This window comes from Larimichthys crocea, chromosome XII, assembly GCF_000972845.2.
Source record: "Larimichthys crocea isolate SSNF chromosome XII, L_crocea_2.0, whole genome shotgun sequence".
NCBI lineage: Eukaryota > Metazoa > Chordata > Actinopteri > Sciaenidae > Larimichthys > Larimichthys crocea.
Genome location: NC_040022.1, coordinates 19,448,997 through 19,471,595, shown reverse-complemented (window position 1 = coordinate 19,471,595; position 22,599 = coordinate 19,448,997). Strand labels below are relative to the sequence as shown.

Genomic DNA, 22,599 nt, shown 5'->3' with positions numbered 1-22,599 from the left:
ACATGTTTGGAAGAGATTGATCAATAACGTTTTGAGGAGATACACTTTATCTATCACAAATAAATCACATTGTCACAATGTGTATTTGGATACAACACTGCCTCATAGTGATGAAAATTATGTATTAGTGCCATCTTCTGGCTAAAAGGAAACCACTGAAAATACCGTTTACAATGTCTGAAGACTTGTTTTTAGTCATGGGACTCAGCACCAAGTTTGATATCAAAGAAGTAATTAGCTATTAACAAATTAATTGTATTAATTAGCGTTTTTGTACATGCATAGTTGTATAATAGGCATAATTTGCTGTAAAATGACACATAATAGCTATTTGTCTTGCAGATATAATTGCCCACAGAGAATACATGAAGTTTTGGTATATATCAGTAATATTTGTGAACTATACATTTTTTGCTGCCCTCCATTGAGAGGTCTATATAAATATACTGTATATTCTGTCCTCAGCGGCTTAAAAAATAAAGACTCGTTGACAAATTGAGACATTATGAGGAAGAAGTTTATTGAGGAGCGATACAGAGACACAGAAAATAACAACTGATGCAATTCCCCCAGCTTAACATTATGCCCTCTGCTAAACAATGCCATCTCACTACAACTTGAACCACTTTGTTGTTGGTCTTCAGCAGACTTTTTTTCCCAGACGTCCCGATTCTCTTTATACATTTAGCTTTGGCAATACAGAATTGTAATTCATGCCGGTAAGGCAGTCTAAATTAGAGAGAAGAGAGCATTTAGTGAATAGAGACACAGAGAACGATTAAAGCGCTAGGATCCTTGATGAGGTCTTTATAGTCCACAGGTACAGTATCTCCTTATCATTACCTATATACATCAGAACACAGTTTAGGCCCACATACACAATAACAAACTGACAGAGAAGCACATTGACAACAGCACCTTAAGCTCTGGTGCAGAAGCCGACTGACAGACTGGCTTCGATAGTTGCGAGAGTAGAGGAAATATCAGCAGTTAGAAGAGTTGAGGAAAGAGAAAGAGCGCTAGTTTGTGATGTGCATGGAGTTGCATGTTTCAAACCTGAGAAAAAGGCTAAATGGAAACATGTAAATACATGTTCTTTGTTCATTCAAGAAAGAACTTGTGTTTTGACATGTTTATTGTGTGTGTGTTTTTTTTTTCTTTTCTTTTTTCAAGCGGCAAGTTCCATCTCACGAGTCAGCGTCTGGATCAGAGCTTAAGGCTGTGAGGGTCACAACTTGACCATTGATACAGCACAGGTGGACACCTATGACAGGGTTAAATGCATTATTGAGGCTGTTTTCCATATAGAGAATACTGAAGGTGCTCCTCAGCCTTGCTATGTGTGTATGGCTGCTACTACAACACAGGAACAACTCACAAAAGTCCAACATTAAATTTACCCCCAAGGGTTTTATGATTCATCATTAACAGCTTTGACCATGAAAACAAATACAACTGAAACGCCAACAAACGTGCAGACAGACGGCACATGCACACGTGTCCTCACACACTCTTACACACACATACACACATACACGGAGTTACTCGCGCACAAACACGCACGTACACACACATACTAAGATACAACTTCTGTTCCTAAGAGAACATTAAGCTGATAATTAACACTTAATGGGGCATTATACAATAAATTAATCCAATACTAAATCAAACTCAGCCTACATATAGGCAAATTAGTCCCTCCCCCTTATACATACACACAAAACACACGCACACACACTCTACATACACACACTCCCATGCAATAAAAGCAGCTTATGTGCCATGCTGCATTTTGGAATGAGAAGGGCAGTACGTCTGCTGAGCGTATTTTCATGTAGAAGCAGCAAGTGGAGGGGTGGTGGTGGTAGTGGCTGACTTGGTGAGGGGTTTGTGGGGGTGGGGGTAGAGGTTCCAGGGACTGATACTGGGTAGTGGATCTGCTAAAGCAAACCTGGACCACAGGCGAGCAACAAGCGCACATACACATACACCACAAGACAAGTACCATACTGTACATAGATATATGGACATCGTCACCTGGCAGGAAATTGGGGGTCTTAGGGTCAAAGACTTCAGTGTCTGCACTAAGGAGAGACCAGGACAGCAGAGCCATGGCTAAGAGAGGAGGAATGGATCGGATGAGGGAGGGAGATAATGGGGGTATGAGAAAACCCCTTTGGATGTTTATGGTGGGACTTGTCTTGTAGGAGAGGGAGGGGGTCGTCGGCTGAATGAATAATGATGTGTAAGGAGAAGTGTCAGAGAACGGGACAAGATAAGAGATTACAAAAAGGAATGAGAGAGGAAAAATGAGAAGGGAGTAGAGAAAAAGAGAAGAGAAGACCAAAAAAGAGCAGCAGGGATTAGTCTTCACATAAGTTTAACGCGCTACAGCATGTTTATGTTGCAAATCATACATAAAAGATGTCTTCATAGTACAAACGTACGCTGGATATGAAGCTATTGCCAGCAGCCTCTTAACTTAGCTTAGCATAAACACTGGAAATGGGTGAAACAGCTAGCCTGGCCCTTGTAAAATGTGTCGTCTTAGCTAACAAGATTTATAGTGTTAGAGGTGTTTTTTTATCTCTGGACAGACGAGTTGTTTCACCCGTCTTTGTGCTAAGCTAACTGTATGCTAGCTGGTTCTTCTTGTTCCCACAATAAAGTGCTATCACTAATGTAACTTTTGAAAAATAAGCAATTCTGACCAAAATGACGAAACACCTTTTTAAAAACAAAAACGTGAGGTAGTGTAAAACATCGAAATTTGCTACAGCAAAAGACAACCGTGTCTCCTTATGAGCAACCAATCTAATTAATCTGAACGATTATATTAGTATTTCATTCTATCGCAGGAAATACACCTATTGTTTTATATTTAGCATCAGCTCAGCTGTTAGTAAAGCAGATTATATTTAAAGGGTGGAAAAGTCCCATGGCAGATATAGAGCAGCTGCTAAGAGCAGTTGAGATTTGAACTTAGTAATGTATAATATAAGCAAAGGATGCCTTATATTCTTTAGATGAACAAAACAGTTATGTGAAGGCTGCATTTACCTGGGGATGCTAGGTGGGGCCCTGTTAGGGCGGCTGGGAGCCTGTGGGCTATCAGCACTGTTATTGAAGGGCCCCAAGGGTCCTGGTCGGTTTGGTGGTGGTGGAGCCCCTCGGGGAGCTGGGCGCTGGCCTGAAGACATCCTCCGGGGTGCAGTGGGGCTCGGTGGAGGAGACCTGGAGAAAGCATTGAATGTATATTAGGAAAGAAAGAATGCTGGTTTAAAATGGTTACAGTCTGCATGTATATGACCAGTTTCCGGTAGCTGCACCTGCGACCACCACTAGATCCTCCCATCCAAGAGGTGTCAACAGGTGGAGGCATGGGGACGGTGATAGTGGAGGTGGAGATATCACCGATGATGCTCAGGGCCTCCTTTAGGGCCTGATGGGTCCTCAGCACCTCATCCCTCCTCTGGGCCTGCTCCTGGGATTCATCCATCAGGGCATTCTGGTCACCTGCAGAGTACAGCTGGGCCAGTAGCTCTGCATTGATGAACTCCTTCACCTAGTGGCAAAAAGAAGTAGTGCATGATAATGAATGAATCATTTTTTCACTCATGTATGACTTTAATATAGTAAAAGCTGTCTTCACAGCCTCAATAAGTGAACACCTGAAGAATCTTTCCTTACATTGTTGATCATGAGATGCATAATGGTCTTGGGCATGAGATCCCGTATACACTTGTTGACAATAGCCATGTAGGAGTCTACCAGGTTACGGATGGTCTCCACTTTACGCTCCAGCTGAGGGTCCATGGAGAAGTTATCTGCGGTGGTGGTAGTCTCGCTCTCAACCTACAGAAGGAGAAAGGAGAAATATACTCAGACAATGAGAGAGAGACGTGCACAGGAACAGAGAGGCCTACATACATTTGCAAAACAATCAATGAGCATTGTTTAAATCTGACATCAGACATAGATGTGAGAACTACAGCTAAGAAAGTATTTCCCAGGAAGTAAAAGGAAATAGTAGAAGACCAACTGAATGAAGAATTAATGAGTTTACTAACCGTAGTGGTCTTCTCAGGATAGACCCCAGCACGTAGAAGAGATGATTTCCAGCTGTCCACATCATCCTGAGAGTCACAGGCCAACTCCAGGGTGCGATTATCTTTGTACACATTCCTACACACACATGACACAGGAGGACGTGCATTCATGTTGTCAATTTTTTACATCATTTTTCAAAATAAACACTAAAGTTGATATGGGTATTTATTTAAGTAAACTTTGAATCTAGCTAATCTAAATGCCTATTAATTTAAATTATCATCATTATTACTATTTTAAAAAAACATGCAGACAATACTCTCCTTTGTTACAGGAAAAGAGTTAAACACAAGATATAAACTGACATCTGGAAGTATTGACAGGATTAGGTTATGTGCCTCCTTCCATGTGGGATATTTTGTTGTTTAACCCTTTTTTAGGGATAAAGCCAAGAAGTCCTTCAAACGAATGTGAAATTGATTTCACCATAAAACATTTTATAGGGCGTTCTTCACCAATGACTAAAAGCTCAAGCTCAGGCGTTTTGAACAAATTCACTGTGTTATGGTTACAATCCTGTCAACGCTGTTTGTTCTCCCTGTTATTATCATCAGCCCACTATTACAACATCTTCATGTAATCTTTTTTTGTTCTGTCTTTCTAATAATTCACTGTAAAATGGTTATTTTACACGTCCGAGACGTCACAAATTGTGTGACTTTTTAAACACAGAAGATAAATCAAAACGTAGACAAACATAGACGCAGACAACAAGATTTACATCTATATCATTAGAAATAGTTTTAGTTTGTCCGAGCCATACATGCACGCATACACACATATGTACAAAACACATAATCCAAAACATATTTCAGCCGCTGCACCAGCACACAGGCCTTGGACTGTCTGACTCTTAACTCTAACTCTTGCTGTCAAAAGTTTTATTTGCAGCTGCAAATAAATAAAAAATTTTTTTGATTTTTAAGTCCTCACAGCTGACCTTGACTCTGTATTGAAAATACAGAATATGTGCTTGCTGGACATGAAACTCTTCTCCACATCGCGGACCTTCAGGTTGTCCAGAGGGAGCATGTACTTCTTCTCTTTCTCCTGTGAATGAGGAAAACAGAAGGTAAGGATCGTCGGCACTATTATGACTAATGCAATTTGCTCCGTGTGTTGTTTTCTGAATCGCCGTGCGGTGAAATCGGTGCAAACAATCGTACTAGATTATCTCCATAAGAGAAAGGTAAAATCAGGTTTTTTAAAGTGAGGGTGAGGGGTTTCGGGGGGGGGGGGGTAAGCAAAGAGAAAAGGGGTGACAGGAGGGAGGAGGAATGGGGGAGAAATGAGAGTGGGAGGTAAAGGGGGGTGGGGGGAAGGGGGAAGCAGAAACAGAGAAAGAAAAAGGGAGAAGGAGAGCACATGTGGAAGTCATTACAGTGTGGGTCAAGACACAGTCGTTCTTCACGGTGCGTTTTGCCGGGGAGAGCTGGTAGCTAAAGGCTGTGTAAACTCTCCGGCTGTGGTAATGACGGGGAGAACGCAAATATGTGAAAGCACTGGAGGTCGACAGACAGAGCGAGCTGCTCAAACACAATGTTCATCTCCTGAGGTAGAGGCATGGCTGTGTGACACACTCAAAGAGGGCCTGTGACGGATGCTTAGGCCGCCGAAGCAACTCTGCTCTTCATTTTTATACTCCATCCTGGCCTCCATCTTTCTTCTTAACTCTGTCTTTTTTTTTTTTCTTTTATCCCTCCCCCTCTATATTTTTTCAATATTTTTTCTTTCCATTCCAGAGGGGCCCACTTCCTGCCTGATTTTTTTTTTTTTGAAGAAGAAGAAGAAGAAGGAGGGAGAGAAAGAGAGAGAGAGAGGGAGAGAGGGAGAGATTAAATGACAGCCTGGCGTTAAAACTCAACATCTGGTAGTGCTTAGCAGCACACAGAGAACCAGGGAAGGAGGGAGAAGTTAAAGAGACGGCGGACGAAGGAGGAGGAGGAGGAGGAGAGACCAAGAAGAAGCAGCACAAAAGTGGATTTGCAAAAGATTTGCAGAAGAAAGCCCACCTCTGGTCTGAAGGTCCGGAAAGTGGCGGTAGATGGTCACAGGTAAGAATTAAAGAGGATGAGGGGAGAGGGAAGAAAAGAAGACAAGAAAACTCTGCAGACTCTTCTGTGTTGTATTCCCCAAGGGGTCACTACAGCCCATATATGGTCACACGGGACCCCTCCCTCTTCCTCTCTCTTCCTCTCCCTTTTCTCACTCACTCACTCCCCCCCTCCGTCTCTCTCTTTCCCTCTTTTTTGTAATATCCCCTCCCTGAACGTGCAGCCAGTCTGTCCCAGTCGTCTGAGCGAATATGCCACGTCAAGGCTGGATACTCTTCATGGCCGGCGTGACCAAAATGGACCGCGAGGGGACCCAGAGCTCAGACGTCTACCAAAACAAATAAACACGCCAAGAGACGTGCACCAGAGAGCGGGCAGCAAACAAGGATGAGGCGAATCGCAGTTTTTGTGGGGTTTTTCGATAGACGGGATCCTTGCTGCCAAAATGGAGAGAGGGGCGAAGGGAGGGCACAAACGACAGAGCTGCGAGCATCTGGGATGGCAGAAAACAGCACGCAAGGCCTGGCTCTTAACTCCGGCTCCGTCCACCCAGTGTTCAGACTACCTGTTCATTGTCATACTGGTGTACAGTAGTCTGCACATTGGTTAGACTGGGCATGGACCCTCTTCTGTCAGTCTGTCTTTCTGTGTCTCTCTCTCTGTCTCTCTATTGGCATTTCAGGTCTCCAAGATGTTTTTTTTTTTGTTTTTTTTGGGGGGGGGGGGGGGTTGCATCTGTTCCTTCTTTCTCACCCTTTTATGTGATCTGTTTTTTTTTTGTAAGTGCATTCTAACACTCACCACTTCCTTTTCACGTTTTTTGTTTTTTTTTGGAATAAACATACATCATCAGTTTTTCAACACTAACTGCAGATTTGACAAATTGCTGTAAAAAAAACAAAGTGTAAAAAAGTAAAAAACTGAAAAGAAAAAAAAAAAAGCCAGAACGAGAAAAGATTTGAAGCCAAAGCTCACAAAATAGCCAGCTCACATAATTTATAGCATGAATGAGTAAGTGTGCAGGCTTGCTAGCCTGGTGCTCTGATGAAGATGTGGTCCACTGGAAAGGGGGGGTGGGGAGGGGGGTTGGTGGGAGGAGCGAGTGTGGCTGCAAAGCATCTAACACTGGCCAAAGGAACGAGGGCCAATCAATCAAGTGGAGTTTGAAAATACAGTCAGACACCTCCAGTGAAGTTATTTCAGTGGGTGGCCAAAATGGACTTGGAAGACTTGAGGCAAAAGGACACTAGATTGCTGTGGTGTCAAATAACAGCAAAAAGCTGGTAGGAAAAGTTTTTTGCAGATGGCGCAAGAAAGCAAAAGCCCCGGCGCACAAAGAATATAAGCAGGATGTTTTACATTTGACTAGGTGAGCTTTTATGTTGTTGGTTTGAGGGAACTTTTATGGAAGATTACACTTTGTATAAGGTCAGTGAGTCGGTGTCATGAATTGATAGCTGGTTATAAAGTCAGAAACAGAAAGGAGCGGGAGCTGGGGAGGGAGGGGGTGTATTGATATTTAATAGAGGGGTTTCTCTCTGCTGAAACATTGGAGGCTGATGTTTGGATTAAAAACTTGTGATTTTCCTGCCAAGAATGCGAGCAGTTCCAAAGTGACTGCCAACCACACCAAGAGAGGGAGGAGGGTGTGCGTGTGTGCACATACATGCGTATGTGACTATAGAAAGTTCATGGAGTGTAAAACAGAAATATACAAGGCAAAGCCGCAGAGTCTATAATTTCCTATATTACCACACCGACGTATCAAATGACAATCTGTAGACCCAGTGCTGTGCGTCCTGTGTGCTGTCTGAGGGCTGAGTATGCTTTCATATATTTTTGGGTGTCTGTGAGTGAACATTTGGTCAGGATTGGGGCCGTTCCAAATTTGCAAAGAAGAGGCGAATGCCTAAACTCCCAGTGGAAAGAGGTGGGGAGAGAAGAAAGAGAGAAAAGAAAGGGAAACTCCGAGACAAAGGGAAAGATGAATGGAAAGAACGAGTGAATGACAGAACCACGGCCACGTACGTAATTCACACTGTAAACTGCTTCGTCATGGTTATGATCCGCTCTTAAACAAAGGCTAAATGCTCACAAATAGTAACCACAAGTTAAGTTGACCTACATTAAAGTGGAACCTCTTTCACAACAAGACTGGAGAAAGCACCATTGTCTCTATCATTGTGTCTACAAATTCTATCTCACATGGAACTGGCAAGAGACTAAACAAGGACCCGGTAAACAAACAAACAACCATGCAGCAACAACACCAACTGGCTGAAGGAGTTGCAGTGTGTCTGCCTATCTACACTTGCTGTGCAGAATATCTTCCAACCTGTACAGCAGGCACAGACAGGCAGATAGACATCAGCCCGCCAAATAAGTCAGCAAGATGGACCCGGTACTGCATCCTGTCGATGCAGAGTGGTATGTGTGTAAACGGACTGCTTTCCTCTCTGTGTCATTACAGATATTTCTGATGTACTGATAATGGAAATAAAATAATAAAATTCAGCTTTTTTTTGTAAAAACATTCAAGAGGTCTGAGTCATTTGTCCAACACTGGTATGTTTAAATCAGTTGCTGGTTCCACCAGACCGTAATCCATAAAGAGCAATTCTTCCTTCTCGCCTAGAGGATATTCAAAAAAATCTAAACACCAAGGTCCCAAATATTAATTAAAAAAAGACAAAAAAAAAGAACAAAAAACCCTCTAATTCCTGAAGGAATTATCTGCTAAACGCTCCTGCTAAAGTTGCCAACAGTGATTTTCAGAGTTTTGTTGTGCTAAAAGCAGCTACCAGCCATAAGACTTAACTGAAACGGTGAAGTTGCAAGCCATAATACCAAAACAATGAGCCGAAAGACACTAAAATGCTCTGCAAAACCGAGAACTGCAGAACTGGGTGATAATTCTCTGTTGCTCTGTTATAACAAGTGGCACCTTCCATATTTACATATTGTCATATGAGTAAGTATTTAAGTAGAAATGATAAACTCACCTCATCATCCTTAAACCAGGAGAGGCTCTCGGCAGTCAGCACAAACCAGTACTCTTTGGCTCCTCCCTTCATGATGCTGATGTTGTTGATGGTCAGCCAGCCTTTGCGAATGACCTGCGGGAAAGGGGATGGTCAACAGAGTGAATAAAAGCTGCTGTGAAATAAAATAAAAACTTAAGAAAACAAGGAGATAACGGGAGATCTTTATCCGCAATCATCTTGATGAATCAATCTGTGCAGGTCATCAATGCATGAACTGCGATGACATGTGTGTGAAGGTCGGGTTAGGTGTGTCATTGTGCCCTTGTGACTCACCAGGAGCCTAGCACGTGACTGTGTGTCAGTGCAGTCTCATGCAAGGAACTGTGTTCACAACGCCACGAGCAGAGTTAGCTTGTTAAGTGACCATTGTGTTAAGTGCTTCAAGCGCACAATAAAGCGTGTGTGTCAACTGCGTTAGGTGTATTAACCCTACAAGCCCTACATAAACAAGCCTGTGGGCACAGTGCCAAGTGATTATTAGGTTAGATTACTGTCAGTCTTGCACCGCCTAAGACTCACTAAAGAGGTTACCCAAATCATTACAAAGCCTTTCTGTCAGAGGCACAAATTGGAGAGGTGTTTTGTGCCTGTATCCATAGCAGGATGCTAAAAGAAATCATATTTCTAATGCTTTGTGTCTTAGAGATGACATTTTAACTGCCACAGAAAGGAAACTTTTCATTTCTATTTATTTGGCAACCCCTTGTAGTCTGCGGACCTTGGTGGGTGAAGGGGGTGTTAGAGAGTAAACGGTTAGATAGTAAACTCTTACAATCAGGCCTGATGCAGGAGGAGAGGAGGCCTGTAACAGGAAGGAATGTGGGGGATTTAGAAACCGTGTGGCACTAAAAAAAGAAATGGCAACTTTTCTAAAGCAACTTAAGTCTTTAAGAAAATGCGTCTGCCCAACAGCGGCTTACACAGCCAATTTGCCATTTTTGACCTGCCAGAGTTGAAAACAAGAAGATGACAGGTTCTTATGCAGCGGTGCTGGAGAGCACCACACAATGGGCAGAAGTGTTACTGCAGACACAAATGACATTGCAAACTATAACCCACAATGAGCGATACTCACCAACAGACACCCATAAGAGGGCAGCTGAGATTCTCACTAAGGGATGGGGGGATGAAATGCAAAGTGGCACCTTGATGACACAGGAAGGGGTTCAAACAAAGGGAAATGTCTCAACAACAACACCAGTGATGATGGTGGCATAAAGTAATAGAACCCAATGTCATTCTTTCACTGAGATTAAATCATAAAACCAAAGAAGCAAACAACTGGTGCCCGACTAAACAGAAGACAGCATGCATGACTTTAATTTAAAATAATAATAATAATAATAAAAAACACAAGGATAAAATGTACATAACATAAAATGTGTGCAATGCAAAGGATTTACTAAAAAAGAAAGAGGATCCTGAGTCAGATCTCTTTCGATTCAGGGTCTCTCTCTTTTGATTTTCTCTGCAGTAGTCATCCTGCTGCTGTGTGGGTGTGCAGTCCTCCCTTGACCTTGTGCTCTGCTGTTTGTGTATGACGGACAAGACGTGACAAACGCTCACCTGATTTCCTGCTGAACTCTGGCTCTTATTGGTCTGACTGCTCCTCTGCTGCGCACTGCGGTAGAGGAACAGCAAAACGGAGATGGCAGGAGAGACGGGGCGGTGGGGAGAGAAGAGGAAAGAGGAAGAAAAACATGACAAGGGTAGAAGAAAGTCTTCTAAACATTTGTTTTTCGTCAGCTCGACATGTTTAATCATGAATTATTTATCATGGTTGAGCCAAGCTAATAGATGGAGTCTTTACTTAGCAAAGCCAATGAAGTCTTCGTGGTTAGTGTTGATGTAAGACAGCTGGATGTCTATCAACAGCAGAACCTGTAACAACATAAAACATTTAACATGAAGCGAGTGTAACCCATTATTAAAGGAATAGCTTGACATTTTGGGAAAGACTCTTATTAACTGTACAGAGTTAGATGAGAAAATTGATACCACTCTCATATTTGTCTGCTAAACATGAAGCTGTAGCCAGCAGTTTATCAACATAAAGCATGTCAACAGAAGAGAATATCTAGCTGATCTCTGCCTGGCACATATATCCACAATGTGTCATTTAAACACTTTGCTTTTCTTATAGATTACACAAAGCGAGAGATAACATGTCAATTAGTGAGCTTTATAGATGCTAGAATGTGTTTTTGTTTAATTCAGACCAAGTGGCAGCCAAAGCGGAAGTACCAAAAACTGCAGTTCCTCAAACATGCACCTAAGGCTGGCTACAGAACGAGGCTTAGTCTCCATAAGTCCCCATGTTCAAATGTCCAACTTCACAGCAGAAATAAACATGTTTACAGACCAAAAATGACTTCTGAGATACAATATATAATCTGAGATACATGATAAGTGATGGATGCCGTGAAAGAAAGTTGAGATGCTTTGCAGCATACTTTTATGTTTACAGCCTGGTACAAAAAAATGGTTTTGGTCTCTATAGTTAATTTCCCTGTTCATGACAATTGAATTCAACCAAGTTCAAATTAATTTCCCTGTTCATGACAATTGAATTCAACCAAGTTCAAATTATATTAATATTAGCCTATTAGCTAATAAACTATCAGCTATTATATTATCTTAAAATTATCCAGCATGCTGCTTTGATTGACAGGTGAGTTCTCTTACAGATGGTTTGTTTCAGACAGAGTAAGAGCAAACTTTTTTAAGAATACCAGATGCTGGTAGTAGCTTTATATTAACTGTATGGGCATATGGAGTAACTTTGATCTTCTTCAAACAAGTTTATTTCCCAAAATGTCAAACCTATTTCGATATTTTCTATACCTATATAAAGTATATATACTAATAGTAATCTCTCCATATAAAGAAAAACTGACCACTAACATTGGCTTAATGAATACGTGTGTATTCATGCCACAGACCTTCATAAACAAGTCTGTATGTCCATAATTACAGACTGATGGGTGTTACCTGGTCCTTGGCCCGACTCTCTCTGTCTCGGATATGAGAAGTCACAATTCTCTCAGTTTCTTCACGCAGCCTGGGGAAGCATTCCAGCTGAAAACACATCACAGAGCTTATCACTCATCCCACATAATGAGGAGCGTGGAATAATGAATGACAAAAAGCAAACTCAGAAACAAAATGAAAACAGAAGTTTTCCTTTTCTTGAATCCACCTTTTATCGACCATCCCGCCTTCCTTCCTCCCACTTTCTCTTCTAACCCCATAGAAAACACACAAGTTACCTTGTTGGAGCACTGGCGCACGGTGTTTATCAGCTCCTGGATGACCATGTCCACACACTTGACGCAGGGCCCCTTCAGCTTTATAACCTGCTTCTTTACAATGGCCTCAAACGCCATGTCTGGGGTGAAAAGTCCAGTCCTGAAACCCACCAAGAGAAAAAGAAAAGGAAACAATTGTGATAAAAAGTGGTTTCCCTTTTCGATGACAAGTATTTTTATCTGTATTTTGATTCTACCAGCAGTAACAATAGCCTCTATATTATACAGTCTGAGGTTGCAATAATAAAGGAGCCTGTGCCCAAACTTTTAGTGATAGTTGATATTGGACCTGCTGTTGTTTTTGGAGAGAATTCAGGCTAAAAATGTGGTGTTTCTTTAAATGTCAGATTCTCTTTTGCTTGGGTGGCTTTTTTTTTTTTGGTTATGGTGGCTAACCTCTGCTGAGTCAATATAGAAACACACAGAGAGGCTGGGCTGAACATAAAAAAAGAAAGAGAGAACGACAACATGCTCCTCCCTTGTTCATAAATCCCCAAACAAACCATGTATTTTTAGGCTGTTGGCAAACCAAATTCAGACTGATCTGTATTTTTACTTGTTATGATGTTTTCCCATTAATATATGACTGTCTTCAGGCTGTGAACAAATGTTGTAGCTGTAGTACAAGAGCAGGAGGAGACATGAAAACTGAATTTTGGCAATCATGTAGTTTACATTTAGTCATTTAGCTGACACTTTTATCCAAAGCGCTTACAAAAAGCGAAACAATCAAGGTACAGTGTGACTAGGACATGTTAGTGCAGCAATAAGTACTGTGACAGTTGTAGAGGGAGGTAGATTTAACATGTTCAGTTGTTGGTAGTGCAAGGAGAGGAGGTACTCTCTGAAGATCTGGGTCTGGACAATCGTCCAATGCCTGGATACGGTGAACGAGCACATGAGGTGGGACTCCGACCAGGAAAGAGCCAAGCCAGAGATGCCCCTGTTTGAGAGTATATATATTTTTTGATCAACAAATTCCTACCTGATACCGTGTATGTTCTTGATGGCATAACTAATCTCCCGACGCATCTCCTTCTCATCGCACTCCATCTGAGGGGAACAGAGAGAAGGGGTTTAGACAGCAGATACAGAGAAGAGTAGCATGAACAGAGAAAGCTTGGCAGTGATAAAAAGAATAATTTTGAGATTAAAAAAAAAAGAGAAAATAGTACCAAAAGCTGTATTTCTACTCTGAGTTTGAACAGGCATTCATAATAGTGAAGCTATTTAGGGATCATTCAAGAGAAAATCACAAAAGATAGTTTAATATTAGAGGCCATTATACAGTGTGTATGAGGAGTTGCAAGGACAAAGAACAAAGAAAACAAAAGTGGAAAGTGACTGCAAAAAGTGTAATTTAGTTTTATATTGAGGTTTCATTACTTAAGTGTTAAAAGGAGAAGAGAAAAAGTCTAGGACTGGGGATGTCATTATTTCAGTTACAGGAATTTTCTTTAAACAAGACAGAATAGGGCAGATGACTCAGATCGGTCAGTGCCAGAACTATCACTGAGGACACTGAGGTCGTGGACTATGAATTTTCCTGGCTATGGGTGTGAGAGACTGCACTAACATCAAGAAAAGGAAACCCTGATTCAAGGACAAAAAACATTGGTATTTGAAACAGGTCAAATAATTGCACCACTGGAGATGTTTCCACTTGTTTTGTTTTTATGTGCTTCACCTTGACCAGTTCAAAGGGAAAACGCTCATGGAAGATGCGGTTGATTTTTGCTCCACCAGACAGCTCCACTGTGTCCACCTGATCCCCTGAACCCTCAATCCTTTTCTCAAAGTCCACAGAGAACTGCTGCACCATCCTGAAACAACGAAAAAAAATGTCAGAATGTGATAAATAAAAGACCAAAAATGACTTCTGAGATACAATATAAGATCTGAGATACATGATAAGTGATGGATGCCGTAAAAGAAAGTGAGATGCTTTGCAACATACTTTTATGAACTAAAACTAATGTAAATGCTCTTGTTGTGAGAAAACGGGGGGTACTGACTGCAACAGCTGCTTGGTTTTGCGAGATGGGTCATCAGGTCGGTATCCCCGGTATTCCTCGGCCTCCTTGTCCAGAGCCAACAGCTGGGACTGCAGCTTGCTGCGGAAAGCTGGCAGGGTGTCCCGGATGTGGTTGGTCAGTTGCTATGGAGAGACAAAGCCGGCAAAATGAAACAAATTACAATCACATAAAAGCATCGATAAGTAGATTATGTTATTGGCATTTCGGCTGTGTGGAGTGATTTACGATCAAGGCTGCATATTTTATTGTAATCTAACGATAACAATGCAGAGTGTGTGTGGAATACCTGCCTGGGTGAATCTATAAATTATTAGGAGCTGAACTAGAAAGAGCGAGTGCATTTTCCATCTACTGACACGCTTGTATCACCCACTCTGGTGTGCCATACAATGGAATTGCATTATAAAATGCACTGTGGGGAAGCACCAGCAGTAAATCTATGCTCACCTCATTGAGCACTCTCTGCAGGCGTGGGGTGCCCATTTTATCAGCCATGTGCCTGTACGATGAGTGGGACAGGAAGAACTTCCTTTCAGCCTCCAAAGCTGCCTTGATATCTTTCTTCCCATCAATGTCCTTCTGACTGCGATTCACCACTCCAATATAACCTGGGAATGAATAAACAAGGACACAATTCGAGAGAGAAATAATGAATGACAATCCCAGGGGACAACAGTAGGAGCACGAGCAGAAAAACAAGCAGTGGAAGTGAAAGTAGGTAGAACAAGGACAGAGTTATTGGACAATGTGATTAAGAACACAGGGAGAGCAAACTGTTACAAGAGAGAGAGCAAGTACAAGAGCTAAAGTGAGTCTGGCTGGCACTACAATATATTGTATCACACACACACACACACACACACGCACACACACACACACACACACACACACACACACACACACACACACACACACACACACACACACACACACACACACACACACACACACACACACACACACACACACACACACACACACACACACACACACACACACACACACACACACACACACACACACACACACACACACACACACACACACACACACACACACACACACACACACACACACACACACACACACAGACAAACACACACCTCTTCGCAGTGGCAGCAACTTGTTCTCCAGTACATCGCGGGCATCTGTGCCTTCATCCATCAAATCCAGTTTGGTGATCACTCCAATAGTCCTCAGACCTAGAAAAGGGGGTCAGAAAGAGAGAGAGAGAGAGAGAGAGAGGATGAAATCTTAAAACTTGTTCAACTGAGTATGTCAAAACTAAATAGGAGAAGGAAGGAGGTATACGCATATCAGAGGAAGAATGGAGAACATTTTGGAGGTATGAATGGACGTAGAGAAATAAGACATTATATTTTGGACATATACCTAAAGAATGGTTGAAAAAGGAGAAACATTTGATTGATATACTGCTGGTGGCTGGTAAAAAGACTATTACCAAGACATGTTGTCACAGGAGAGCCCAACTCTGAATGGACATTTACAAAATGGAGAGAATATCGTCAATTGTAAACCATAAGATGGAACAATTTGCCTCGCGATGGAAAGGCTGGGTCACTTATGTGAGGTCCCTTAGGCCTGGTTTTGTATTGAAGGATCAATGATCGTTTAAGAAAAATGATCACTGTTCACAGTTCATGGCTTTAAAGAAATAATTCAGGACCTGTAACAAGTGTCACTATATATAATGTACTATATCTGAAATACATCATATGGTAATGTCTGTTCCTGTTCTCTCCTACCTCATTCTCCTTGTCTGACATCATTCATCCTTCCCACAAGGTTATTCCGTCCACGCCTTCCTCTTCCTAGCTAATTCCATCATCTTCTCCTCTCTGGTGTCCTCCACTCCTGTCTGAAGGTCAGACTCTTTGGGCATTAAATTAATCTGATTCCTCTCTCCTTTCCTACCTTTCCTATTACTCCACTTCCAGTGTCTCCTTTTCTTTAGTCTCATCTCTAACAGATTTTTTCTTATCTCTCCTCATTTCTCCTCATTCGTCTTTTGATGTCCTCCTCTTCCCCCATTTTCCACTCCTCTCAGCCTCTTGTCTAATAATAATGTGACATATGATCGATCCCTGTAGGGATATTCTGTTTCCACATTCAGAGAGGTCAAAGGACAAGGTCACACACTGCAGCTGATAGAGATTTGATGTTTTGTTCAGGGCCGTCTCTAACTAACCAAAAGACCATCATTTACGCGCTTAAAATACTTCCATTCCTCTTTCTACATCTCTCCCACAGCCTCTTTTACTTCTGGTATCCTTTCCATGCCCTCATGCCCTTTTCTCACCCTGTGGATCAACGTCCTTTGCCAGTTTGAGAGCATCAGAGTTGGCCAGATCAGTGTTGGCTGGAGTGACGGCCAGGATCAAGCAGCTTTCTCTGCAGATGAACTGCATAATCATGTCCCTGATCTGCTGCTCGATGTCCACAGGCTGGTCTCCAACGGGCACCTTAGTGATCCCCGGCAGGTCGATGAGAGTCAGGTTCAGCACTGTACAGTTAGAAGAATACAGTATAAGAAGAAATGGTTACACCTCTGCGACATTTTGTTAAAGGACTTATTCTGTTGGGGTGTTCCTCTGTAGCCATGTTTTTGGTCTGAATATTAGTTTGTTTTTATGTTTTCTCTGTAGTCTGTAGTAATAACGCAGTTCAGCAGGACTGGGAAATGTCTGATTATGCTACAACAACAACATTTGGTCATTTAAGCATTTAAACGTTATCAGCAGTGTGTTTTGTTACTTCGAGGTATTTAAAATCTTCCCAGTTTACATTATACATATAGACTGATTATTTATGTCTGCATTTAAATCTGGTGTCAGGTCAGATACATTGTCCATATTTCATATTAACTACCCTCTCTACACCATGGGCGGACTGGGACAAAAAATCGGCCCTGGCATTTTGGACCAGAGCAGCCCACAACAACCTATATATAATAACAAAATATATATATCGGGACTTGTCGGCCTAAATACCGCGTCGGCCCACCGGGCAAATGCACGGTATGCCACATTGCCAGTCCGTCCCTGCTCTACACTCATAAACAGGTTATATGTTAGCAAGCATGTTTTGACAGTTGATTCTGTTAGTTAGTGTAGTATGACTTTGTTTGCCTGTGAACATAATAAAGCTCATCTGCAGCCAACTTTGATGAATCTCTGGTGCTTTCCTTTGAAAATTGATACAGTTTGACTGATTGGCGTTTGAGTTGGACTTAGCCTTTGATAAGGTCCAAGCTCCTCATCTTTTTACATCACTAGCCTACACAACAGTTAAAACAATTCAAATATATCATATAGAAATACACACAAAAAATAGTTTGTGTGATGAAACTAAGTGATGTGTGAACCTCCATTTAGGAATCACTTTGCTAACAGCCGGTGAAACTGCTTGAAACTCATTAGCAATTGTTCGGGTAGGCTACAGAGCTCACTTTTAATTGGAAGCATTTTTGGCCTTGTTGTATTGCAATCCAATCCTTGAATGTTTACTGTACATACTGTCAGTTTTATACCAGAAAATACAAGAAATAGCAAATAACTTGAAGTGACAGAGGAACAATTCACAGTCTGGTGTTCAAGTGGCAGAAGATCACAGATTGTAGAAATGTGATTTAAATGAGGGGTCACTGACACTGGAGGAGGATAATTAATTGTTGAGTCTTATTCCCAGGATGTCAAATATGTCAGTGAGAATCAAAAACAGTGACTGGGAGTGAGTCATAACAAGTGGTGCCAATGCATGTCGGTATTTGACTATTTAATTAGTCCATCATTTCAAGGCTCTTGCTATAAAAACAGTGCAGACAATCTTAAGATGTCAGCATAGCATCAGTGTAGTATGTTTAAATAGGTTATATATAACAGAGATCTTAATTATTTTGCTAACAAAACAATAACCCAGTTTTTAAAAACATCTCCTGCCAGCTGATAGTACAAAGAGTATGATGACTCACAACTTCACAGACTGCCTCGTTTCAAATGTGTTACTGCGAGATGTTACTTGAAGGTGAAAGGAAAGAGCTTCGCACCGTGAGGGGAGTAAACCCGCAGGTTGATGGGGACAGGAGATATGCCTTTGTTGGCCCCCGTGACACGATCTGTCTCTGCTTCGATCTCTTGGCGAACCTCATCGAAGTCTGTGAACTTCTTCCCTTTGCAATGGAGGAATTCAGCCCATTCTGAGAGGATGGAAATGAAGAACACATAACTGAGATTAGTGGTGGCTGTGCTGCATATGTATGTGAGGGAAAATAATGTAAAGGGTTAAAAGGGGAGAAAAAAAACAGTAGCATTTAAAAAGGGGAGATGTGTATGTGTCTGCGTGATAGCATGTGTGGGTGTGTAAATGTGTGTGCGCCCACCTGCAGTGGCGCTGATAAGCTGCAGAACCAGGGGCCTGCGGGTGACAATACCAGACCCACGGGGCAGAAAGTCCCTGAGGAAAGACAAAGCTCATGATATCAAACCACAGCCAATGTAAACATTTATCAGAGAGTGTGTGCATGGCTATAGGTGGCATAATGATGTCTTCATTTTGAGGCTTTGAACTCTTAAAAAAACAAATTTCTTCTAATTGAATCTTGTGTAATGACATGCCAGCTACTGTGGGGCTTATAAGCCAGTCCAATACAGTCTGAGTGGAGTAGGAGCCATTTTAAAACACAACAGCTCCTGTAGCTTTCAGATGCTACTGCTGCTGCTGCTGCAACAAAGACCTCCAACAGTATCTGACCAGACAAACAACAGGTCAAAATGAAGACCTGCACTGCTGACAAGGTGCGCTCTCATTTAAAATCCATTACCTAAGGGTTTCCACACCAGAAAGTGTGTCCACTAGTGTGGGTGCAAATGCAGGCATCAGCATGCCACACACCTGACAGCCACCCTGTGCTGAAGGTCTGTTCTAAGAAACCTCATTAACACATATTGACTTTCGGATCTCCCTCAAGTGGGAGTTTTAAAAAAAAAGAAGAAAAAAGACAAGCCCACTACTTGTCCATTCAGTACTGTGCAGAGCCAGTTTTGGACAGATGGACCATTACTCAGCATCACGACTCTCAATGAGGCTGGAACAGGACAAAATCAATGCATCCATCTGGACACTGCACACATGTATGTCGAAACTGCACAAAGAATGAGCTGTGTGGTCTCAATGAAGGCAATCTTATTCATAGGATATGATTATGGGTTGTTGTTTTTTTAAGCACACCAGTGATTTAGTGTTGCACGTCAACAAAGTTGGGAGCTTGTGAGAGACACATTGAAAAAAAGATTGGTTGGATTTGAAGCAGCAGAGGGCAAAACATCCTGAGTTTTAATCTCTCTGCAGTCAGTCAAGCTCCAAAACACTACATTTCCCATAATGTATCTCAGTTCAAGCTCCAAAACACTACATTTCCCATAATGTATCTCAGTTGCAACTGATCTTTCAAACTCAACACCCCCAGTTTGTAACATGTTTTGTGCCAAATATTTGGAGTCTAAAGCCAAACTCAGATAAGCCATTCAATGTCATAAATAACCACAATGATCAACAGGGTCACCTTCGGTGATGAATAACCTGACCTTTATATGTAAAATCAGTTGAGTTAGACAAGACATCATATCAGCTGGCATTGTCATTGCACAGCAAAGGAAATGCTACAACAAATGAATGAATTCATTGTTTCAGCAAATCCTGAGATTAAGTGATTAGCACTTCTCTTTATAATTAGGACATTTGATAGCCACTACACTATAACTAGCCCGCAATTAAAATGTCCTCCATGCCTCTGAAATGCAGGGAAACAAATCAGAATGTTTCATATTATGGAGCAGAAAATAATGATCTTGGAGCAGACAACAGGAGCTATCGGGCAGCTGGGAGTGTGGGACCTAAATGCATGTCTGTTTCTGATCAACTGTTTAACATAAATGAACATTGGAAGTAACGTCACCAACAGAATCATGCTCCTGGGTAGGGAAGGGCCTGATCATTGTCTTGAAAATAAAAATCAATTCAAACGCAGCATCTCATTATTTGCTGTGAGTGACCAAAATCCAGGGCAGGATGATAAATATTCATGTGGTGTTTTCAGGAGTGGGAGCTGACACTGCCTCACGTGCAGCAGGATGACGATTTAAAACGGTTACATGCAGTCTCTGGAATCAGGAAACAGGACACTGTCCTTCCCATAGGGTCAGCAGCATATTAATGCCCCCCGTGAATGGACACTTGAAAACTGAAAAAGCGATGGATATTTCTAGGACTGTCTGACTGCAGCTGGTTGTTGAAATCCCCCAGGTGCTGCTGTAACCCAAATACAGCTTCCATCCTCTGTTAGTGGCCACAAGACAGTGTTGTGTGTTTAAAAATAAAGAGATCATAACTGAAGGTCTCTGCTCATCACAGCAGTGCCGTAAAGCTGGAGAGAGATGGTCTGAACCCTGCGCGGAGAGATTGGCTCCATAGGCCTCTTATGTCATCCTCAAGGTTAACGGGAGAAGGGATTACCCTATTTCTGGTGGTCACTTTTTTTTACCTGCCTACAAAGTTCTCCAGCACGGAGCTTTTTCCTGCGCTCTGACCGCCGACCACTGCGATCTGCGGCAGGTCCAGGTTGCAGGCCTGACCGATGGAGCTGAAGGCATCCTGCAGCTTGTTGACCAACGGGATCAGGTCCTCCATGCCACGGTTTCCCATGGTGCCTTTAGTCGGAGGGATCAGCGAATAGAGAGAGAGAGAGGCAGAGAGAGAGAGAGAGAGCGATAGAGAGAGAGAGAGGAGGAGGAGGAGGAGGAAGAGGAGGGGGTGGGGGATGTGGCACTGCTATATTAGTCCAGGATACCGCGGTGCTTGTTGATGTAGTGAAGTCATCTAGCCGCGCATTGCCCCGAGCCAAGCGAGGGTCGGACCGACTGTGGAAGCAGAGGAGAGAGGGAGAGGTGGGGGAGAAAGGTGAGGGAAGGGGAGATATGAACAGACAGCCACAGACAATTGCGCAGTTGCTTACCACAATCACCATAACCCCCGCCCCCCCTCTCTCTTTCTGTCTTTCTACCTCCCTCTCTTTGCATTGCACACAAACACGCACACAAACACACACACACACCGAGGCGCACGAAGCATATACTTTCAAGGGCATTTGGTGAGCGGCGAGCTCCATAGGGCTCCACATTAGTCACATTGAACAAACCCCTGCGCTCAAGGCTCCACAAATCACGCACGAATCACGCGTAATAAAGGCAAAAAAAAAAAACAAAGCATCTGTCGCTGGGTGCAGATATCCAACATATATACAGTGAAAAATCAGAATGGCACACGGTGATGCTTGTGTTGTTGTTGTGAGCCTACCCCGCCTCAGGATTCCCTCGGTGTCTTCAGTGTCCGATGGTCCCGGTCGCTGTCCAGTGCTGAAACGACGCGCAGATCGGGCAGCAGAGACAAGTAACAAGACCCTGGACGATTATACAAGCACCACCTGCTATGGCGGTGCATCAGCTTGATCTCAGATTCCTGTGCATCAATTTGTGCGCGCCTGTTTGAGGGGGCTTCGTTCCGGTCGGCTGAATGTCAGAGCGGTCTCATCCCGAACACAAATTCGCCTTTGACAGATTAATCATTTTTTCGCCCTCTCCTCCGTTCCGCGGTGTAATTGCGAAGCTGCGCCTCGCTCCCTACACCGTATTGACGCGGCGGATGACCAATAGGAACCGCGGGATTGGAGACGTGGCAAAGAAACGCGGCACCCCATTGGCTGGACAGGTACAGGTTAGGCCTACCTGAGCCCGCCCCCTGTTTACATCCGTGCCATTTCTGCCGTTGTGAGTCATGCGGCACGGCTGCGCATCGCTGCAACAGAAGAGGTGGATGCGCTCCTTCAGATCCCTGCAGCAGCAGCAGGAGCAGGAGCAGGAGCAGGAGCAGAAACCAGCTGTCGTAAATTACACACACTACCATTTCATACATGGTGCAAAGCCATGGCTGTCATTTTATGTCGCTGCACACTGAGCTGCATCCGTTTTGACAT

General features: G+C 42.7%; 1 protein-coding gene across 1 annotated transcript; it reads right to left on the bottom strand.

Moving 5' to 3' along the window:
- Nucleotides 1-950: 950 nt before the first annotated feature.
- On the bottom strand, nucleotides 951-22,274 carry dnm3b (dynamin 3b). The gene is made up of 21 exons (XM_010741491.3): nucleotides 21,924-22,274; nucleotides 21,112-21,487; nucleotides 18,952-19,025; nucleotides 18,619-18,768; nucleotides 16,873-17,076; nucleotides 15,656-15,754; nucleotides 15,000-15,160; nucleotides 14,532-14,674; nucleotides 14,204-14,339; nucleotides 13,502-13,569; nucleotides 12,478-12,616; nucleotides 12,200-12,286; nucleotides 11,019-11,089; nucleotides 10,775-10,829; nucleotides 9,167-9,280; nucleotides 5,051-5,160; nucleotides 4,071-4,185; nucleotides 3,691-3,855; nucleotides 3,330-3,565; nucleotides 3,061-3,234; nucleotides 951-2,227 (listed from the first exon to the last, which is right to left on the bottom strand). Exons 2-21 carry the CDS (start codon nucleotides 21,270-21,272, stop codon nucleotides 2,185-2,187), a joined length of 2,505 nt encoding a protein of 834 aa, XP_010739793.1. The 5' UTR covers nucleotides 21,273-21,487; nucleotides 21,924-22,274; the 3' UTR covers nucleotides 951-2,184.
- Between the last annotated feature and the right edge of the window lie 325 nt (nucleotides 22,275-22,599).